The sequence below is a fragment of the Morone saxatilis genome, unplaced genomic scaffold (assembly GCF_004916995.1).
Source record: "Morone saxatilis isolate NCDOM2014 unplaced genomic scaffold, NCSU_SB_2.0 Contig18, whole genome shotgun sequence".
Taxonomy (NCBI): domain Eukaryota; kingdom Metazoa; phylum Chordata; class Actinopteri; family Moronidae; genus Morone; species Morone saxatilis.
Genome location: NW_023339740.1, coordinates 125,995 through 133,239, shown reverse-complemented (window position 1 = coordinate 133,239; position 7,245 = coordinate 125,995). Strand labels below are relative to the sequence as shown.

General features: G+C 41.5%; 1 protein-coding gene across 1 annotated transcript in view; it reads left to right on the top strand.

Annotated features, from left to right (window-relative positions):
- Positions 1 to 7,245, top strand: part of plxnb1b (plexin b1b) — a 75,143-nt gene that overhangs the window by 44,097 nt on the left and 23,801 nt on the right. Inside the window, exons 7-8 of the mRNA XM_035661646.1 lie at positions 6,098 to 6,226; positions 6,539 to 6,639. Coding sequence (XP_035517539.1) covers positions 6,098 to 6,226; positions 6,539 to 6,639 — 230 coding nt within the window. The remainder of the gene's footprint in view (positions 1 to 6,097; positions 6,227 to 6,538; positions 6,640 to 7,245) is intronic.

The window sequence follows — 7,245 nt, the reverse complement described above, 5'->3', positions numbered from 1 at the left end:
ATTTGCATTGAATTATAAGGTGTTGAATTTGATTCTTGAATTTGATTTGATTGATGCTCTCGATGGTGCAGCGGTAGAAGTTCACCAGGATCTGAGGAGACAGGTGGGCCTTCTTGAGTTTCTTCAAGAAGAAGAGATGCTGGTGAACAGGGTTGAGGTGTTCAGGGTCCAAGAGAGGTCCTCAGAGATCTGGACACCCAGAAACCTGAAGTTGGGGACACGCTCAACCGCTGTTCCGTTAATACGGATGGGGGTGTCTGTGCCGCCATTCTTTAAGTCCACAATGATCTCTTTGGTCTTCTTGGAGTTGATGGACAGGTTGTTGTTGGCGCGCCAGGTCACCAGGTGCCGGACCTCCCATCTGTAGTCCGACTCATCGTTGTCACTGATGAGGCCAATCACCGTTGTGTCGTCCGCAAACTTGGGCTATTTGAATTGTGGTTTTGGAACCATGCGTACACGGTGTTGCCAGTTCAGTGGGTGGAAGGAGGGAGTAGAGGAGGGGCTCAGCACACAGGGCCCTGGTTGGACACCGGGTTTGGTCAGGGTTAGGTTGAGGAGGTGTGGTTGTCTAACCGAACAGATTGGGGTCTGTTGGTTAGAAAGTCCAGTATCCAGTTGCAGAGGGAGGTGTTGATGCCAAGGTTGCTGAGTTTGGTGATCAAACCGGAGGGGATGATGGTTTTGAATGCTGAACTGAAGTCAATGAACAGCATTCTCACATAGGTGTTACTGTTATCCAGATGAATTTGCATTGAATTATAAGGTGTTTGTAATATGTGGTCCACCCCAAATTATAGGAACAAAAGTGGACTTGCCACTGGGGGGCCCTTAATAGAAATGTCTGTACTTTTCAGTCACATTCAACATTCTGTGAGTGCTCAGATAGATGGGCGGATCATGTGAAGCTCCTCTGAAGGGGCGATGTCCTCGACGGGCTGTTTGATTTCCGAGGTGGTGCGGTTGAATGCAGAGGGCACAGTTGAATCACGGCGGGGTCACGTATGGCAGTGTCTCTGTGGGTTCAGAACGAGGTCAGGGGGAAGCTTGGTACGCAAGGAGACACATGGAATTGTCTGGATGTTGTGGACAGAAAATCAAAGGAAAGCAAAGGACATAGCAGGCATACGTAACTGAATAGAACATAACAGCTAAGCATGTGTGTTTGTTGGGAAACATAAAAGCTATTTAGGACCAGGTTAGGCTTGTTGATCACAAGAAGAGGGTATTTATTCTATATATTTACTGAGATTATTGATAACATGAAACACTGGATTAAGCAAGAGGGTCAGTGGAGCAGGGAGGTTGCAGGGGCCCCTTCATATCAGGAGTTTACAGATCGTGAGCTCTCCTCTGCACAGTCGGCCCTTTGTGCCATTTTACTTTTCTCAATGGTGGCTTGTGGTTGAGGCCCCCTGCACAACCAGAAGTAGCACAATGACAGCCATTAACGTATTTCTGCACAGTTACGTCACACAGAGCCAGCTTAACCCTGAGCCGCACATCACGGTGACCAAGATAACGGAGCTTGTGCACTGTCATCGCTGGCTGGCAGACACATTCACTTCCCAACAGAGACACTCATTCAGAATTATGTAGAGATATCGGTCATAACAGCAGACAGTGTCAGAGTCAATGTCACACTCATTAATGGACACATTGTCAGTCTGTCCTCCTCACTGCGTTGTTCAAGTTGTTCCTCTGTTTTTTTTTTGCAATTATTCATTCATTTACAGTAAGCCTATGCCCTATAGTGGCTGTCATAATCATAGCGATGTAAGAAATTATGTGAAATCGGTAAACTGGGAGTTTTGTTGTTTTATTTATTGTTGTCAGCTAGAAAGTCACTCAGAAAGCACAGACCTCCGCCAAGGCCAACAGTCTAGTCTTCTATGATAGACAAATCTGTATTCACACTTTAATTACGATTATTTAAAAAATATGGAATTCCGGACTAATCTGGAAAAATCACAGCCTGTATTACTTTCTAACATATGTGCTGCATTTGTTTCTAGTGATGTTTGAGGTGGCTGTTATGTTTTGTTGTATGTTTAGTCACTGCACCTAACCCTACAGTAAGTAACATTTATAAAAATTATTTTTATTATTATTTTATTTTTTGCTGTATTTGCTGAAACTTTCCCTATTTCCTGACAGTAATACATAAGACAGATAAACTGGGGAAAAAACAGGTTCCTTTGGCTCATTTTAGCCCCTCTAATGGCATTTGCAAGAATCCACCAGGCCTTGATGAAAACAACCAATCCGAGCCAAGAAACGTGTAAAGACCCTTTGGGTTGGTGGCTTGACTGTAGTTGATTGTTGAGCGTCATTCCCAGGGTTCCAAACTGTATTTGACAACCTGGGAATGAGACCGCACAATCCTCATCTTTCGCAGCTCTGATTGGTTGTTTTTTTGTTCAGGCCCAGTGGATTCTTGTAAATGCCATTATGGGCACTAGGAGGAGCCAGAGGAACCTGTTTTTTTCAAAGAATTATCTGTCTCATATCAATACTGTCACAAAGAACAAAATCAATATACGTGAAATCAACCAAAATAATGAGGCAAAAAATTTCCAATGGAAAAAAATGAAACTAACTGACTTTAATTTCAAAACAAATTTAAACGAACATAAATTCATTGTATCTGGCCCCAGTGATCGGAGATTGGCCTCCAATGAATGGTTTCTTCCTTGGCCCATGCTACACACTTCCACCAAGTTTCATAAAAATCGGCCAGTAGTTCTTCTATATTTCTGCTGACAGACACAAAGCCTGCAAATGGCACCCAAAACATAATCTCCTTGGCGGGGGTAATAAATGTTTTTTCAAGTATGCCTATGTTGACATCTTTTATAAGGTATGTACAGACAGAAGGCAAAGTGCAGTTTGGTCTTGTGTCATTTCCTGCTAGATCGTTCACACAGTCCTGTGCAATAGATCAATTAAAAGGTCTATTCCTGCCTGTCCACCCAAAACACCGGGTAATGGGGCAACGACTATGCACATGAAATACTTTTAACTTTTTAATTGTTGTCTGAGTTCATCTGTTAAGATTAAGCAGAAAACTATTTTCTAGTTATGAGGCATGACGGCACATGAGTCAGAATCATTTATTTACCTCCGCTTTGAACTGGGCTGATATACTAAACATTGTTTGACACTGACACTGTCTGTGTTTTAGTTTGAAATGGACTCTTTGCTTGTTGTTGTTTTATCACTTCACACACTTAGCAGATTCTTTCCCAGCTGATTAAAGCAGCTCTCCTCTTTAGATTAGAGTTTATGTCTTGTTCTCACAATAAATCATGGAACTTCCTGCATGCCGTCCAGTAGTTCCTCGATTGGCGAGCAGACTTTGCTTCTTATTCTTTATCTTTATCTGCCACCTGCATCAACGTTCTAAAGCTCCGCTGACATTGCATGAAATAAACTATATGGCCAAAAGTATGTGGACTAATTACAGCCATTTATGATTGTAAGAGCTGAATATGTGATTCCAAAACACAAGTATTAATGTGCTGCTGTAACAGCCTCCACTCCTCTGGTTTTCATTAGGTCTTTCAGGGATGTCGTTTATTGTCAGAAATAGAATATAATATTCATAGGTATGTTCTCTTTAGTGTACAATCACCTGAAAATCATTGTCTTTTCGTTATCTTAGAATGAGCCATGTTAAACTGCCCTGTTTATAATAGCCCAGAACGGACAAACCAAACATTGGCTGTAGATTGGGCCTTTCCATTTCTGACAGTAGATCCTCCTAAATGTTACACACTGGACCTAGAAGTTTTAAATTGAGTCTGTCATTCAGTAGTTTCTAGTATGAAGTTTTGCTTAAACATGTTTTGCCTGAAGGAAGGGTGAGCAATACAAAAAGATCATATCATATTACCTTGAATTTCCTTCTTTGTTGTGTATATTTAGATAAGAAAATGTAATCTTATGTTTTGATTGCGATACGTCGACCCCCTCCCACTGTTGGTGACCTCAGGCCCCTGGCAGATAGACATGGTGTGCAGTGATTGGCTAATTGCAGTAACTAGGAATAACAAGGGAGCTAAATGAAGTTAAGCTGGTGTTCGAGACACAGGAGCCTGTGTGACTTTCAGGGAATTCTAATTGGTGAAACATCACAAGTCTCATAAACTGTTGCATGAAGACTTAGGTGCTGACTGGTGAGGATTCCATCTCTAAATGTTTGTTTTGTTCAGGTCAGTTCATTGCGTAATGCTGGAAGAAAGAGGGGTTTTGTGCCGCAAGCATGCAATGGCTGTTACTCAGAGCTTCCAGTTTAACTTTCACTCTTACATTCCCTACTATTCCTTTCACATCTGTATTTGTCTTCTATTTTATTTGACATATATTGAGTTATTTGTTTTTTCAATTTGCTAACATTTTGTCCTGGCTCTGATGTGCATCCCTTCTGCTCTTCTTTTACTTGTTTGAAGAAAGCGATGTCATTTAGTCAATTGTCTGTTTCCCCTTCTTTTGTGTAGTTTCAGGAAGTTATTGTAGTCTGGACAGACAGGTATAACAGCCTGGCCAGTGTGTCTTTGAGGATCTGTGGGATCAGAGAGTCACACTGCCTAGCTGACCTCAAATCCTCCACATACCTGGAAAATGGGATTAGCCTTAGGGGGGCGTCCTGGCACATCACAGGCCAGATTGGGGAATCCACACTTCCACCTGACCTGTGCTGGATTTTCCCATTAGAATGATTGCTGTCTTTGTTCCGGCAGAGTTCCCCTTACAGTGGAATAATGACATGAGATGGAATGAAGCTGAAGTTCATGCTCCTGGAAATAGCCTCAAAAGGCTGATGTGGAGCAGTTGGTCAGGCTGCCATTTCGTATTAACTCACATTACAGCACCTCTAGACTTTTAACATCCAGCACAATATGAGACTGCTCACAGACGCCCTCCTAATGTTGTGTGTTGGCACCGAATATCTAGATGTGTCTTTTCATGCTGTCAGACTCATCTTTGTCTCACCATCCTGTGGTGCAAGATTGGAAATCTGGACATATTTCTTTTTCCTCTTCATTTTGATGTTATTTTTTGTGGTTGTATGTCAGAGCACTGAAACTGTGTGTTGGCACTAACTATCTGGATGTGTCTCCTCATGCTGTCAAACCTTTGTCTCATCATCCTGTGGCAGGGGTAGGCAACCTGCGGCTCTGGAACCGCATGCAGTTAGAAGACATGATCTTACCAGACCTCTGTAGTCTGTTCTTCATCTCTGCTTGAGTTTAGTGGTTACATTAACGGCTACTAGCATAAACACATGCTAATCTCAGAATGAACTGTCAGTGGCTGAGTTGAATTCTGTGTAGTGTAGATAACAGGTTTTGACAAGGAAGAAAAGAGTTCCGTTGAACTACTTCTTCAACTCAACTTGACATCCACTTATTAGCTTTTTGTTGAAGCTTTCCACCTCATCACATGGTCTTCATCAGTGTATGGAGATAGCTCAGCACTCATGGAGACGAATCTATTGACATGCATGCTCAGTAGCTAATATGATGCCATTATGGCACTTTTAGGACGTGAGTTTCTGACCTCTAGTAGCTCTATGGAGCAGTGGTTTGTGAATGGGTCCCCATTTTGTTAGTTTATGACCACATGCACAATATGATTATGTGATGCAATACATACTACTCCTGCCAATGTTTCCCACTACCCCCCTGACTATAGGCAGCTGTAACAAAATGCAATAAAGAAGAAGACTGCTGGTTTAAAAATGGTGAAGGAAAGATATTTGTTTGTGAGGTTTTAAGGATGTACAAAGTGCATTTTGATGTAAACAAAAGAGGGTAAATTCATTCTTGACCTTGGAAAAAAAAAAACAACCCCAACTCAAGCCCCCACCTGCTAGCTTTTCCCGGAAATTTCTGTTGTATAATATGTTTAATTTAATTTTAATATCAAATCCTTATTATAGCCTGTTTGGTTACATCCATAACAGTGTTATGAAAATTTCAAGAAGGAAAATTAATTAACCTGCTTATTTTTATGTTCTCATTTAAAATGAAGCTTAACAGAAGGACAGTCTTACATAATCACAACATTCATGTGTATGTGTACATTTCTTCAGGTGTTCCTTGGACCAAACGGCGAGGTGGAGGAGTACGCCATCTCCTCCATTCAGCAGAACGCAGCTATCAGTTCGGACCTGATACTGGACCAGAAAGAAGAAAATCTCTTCATCATGACTTATAACATGGTATATGCACACACAGAGACACAACATACAGTAATTGCTCTATTGTAGCCTCATTTTAGTCTTTTCTTTCTAGACGCATCCTTCCTGTGTTGCGGTAAAAAAGCTAAAGAGGAATAATTTAGACTCTTGTTTTCTGCTCCAATTCTCTCTTCCAGTAATTCAAACAGTAGTTAGGATTATTCTAATGACCATATTTTCATTTTGCATTGTCCACTGGAATATGTGGGCCACCTATTCTGTTTAATCAGATTTCTGGGAGCTTAGTGTGCATGGTTTGCACGACTGAACATGATTGTGTTGTCCTGGTTCCAGCTGCAGAAAAGGCCGGTGGCTGAATGCCAGCAGCACCCAGACTGCCTCTCCTGTGTGCTGGCCCACGACCCCTACTGTGGCTGGTGTGTCCTGGAGGGAAGGTGAGATAATCTCCAGCCCTGGATATGTACTAATCAAGCATTTGATAAACAGTGTCTGAAACTGAACAGAATTTACTACTTAATCTAACAAAAAAATTGCTCATTTGTTTTTCTCATACCGCCTATGCTAATGCTAGTTCTAGTGAGAGGAAGGATGTTTTATTTTCTTTTTGAAAAGGGAAAGGGAAAAGTTTTGTTTAATTCACATTTAAAGGACCAGTGTGTAGGATTTAGTGGCATCTAGTGGTGAAGTTGCAGATTGCAACCAACTGTATGTTGCCCCCCCCGCTTCCAAGTGTGTAAGAGAAACTATGGTGGCCCGTGAAAAATGCAAAAGGGCCTATTTGGAGCCAGTGTTTGGTCTGTCCATTCTCAGCTACTGTACAGACATGGTGGTTTAACATAGTGGACTCCATAGAAGAGGACCCACTCCGTTTGTAGATAAAAACAGCTCATTCTAAGGTAACGAAAACACAATGATCCTTATTTTCAGGTGATTATACCACTAGTGAAAACATACTTATGAATATTATATTCCATTTCTGACAATAGATCCTCCTAAATGTTACACACTGGACCTTTCACAGCAGACTTAAAAAAAATCAA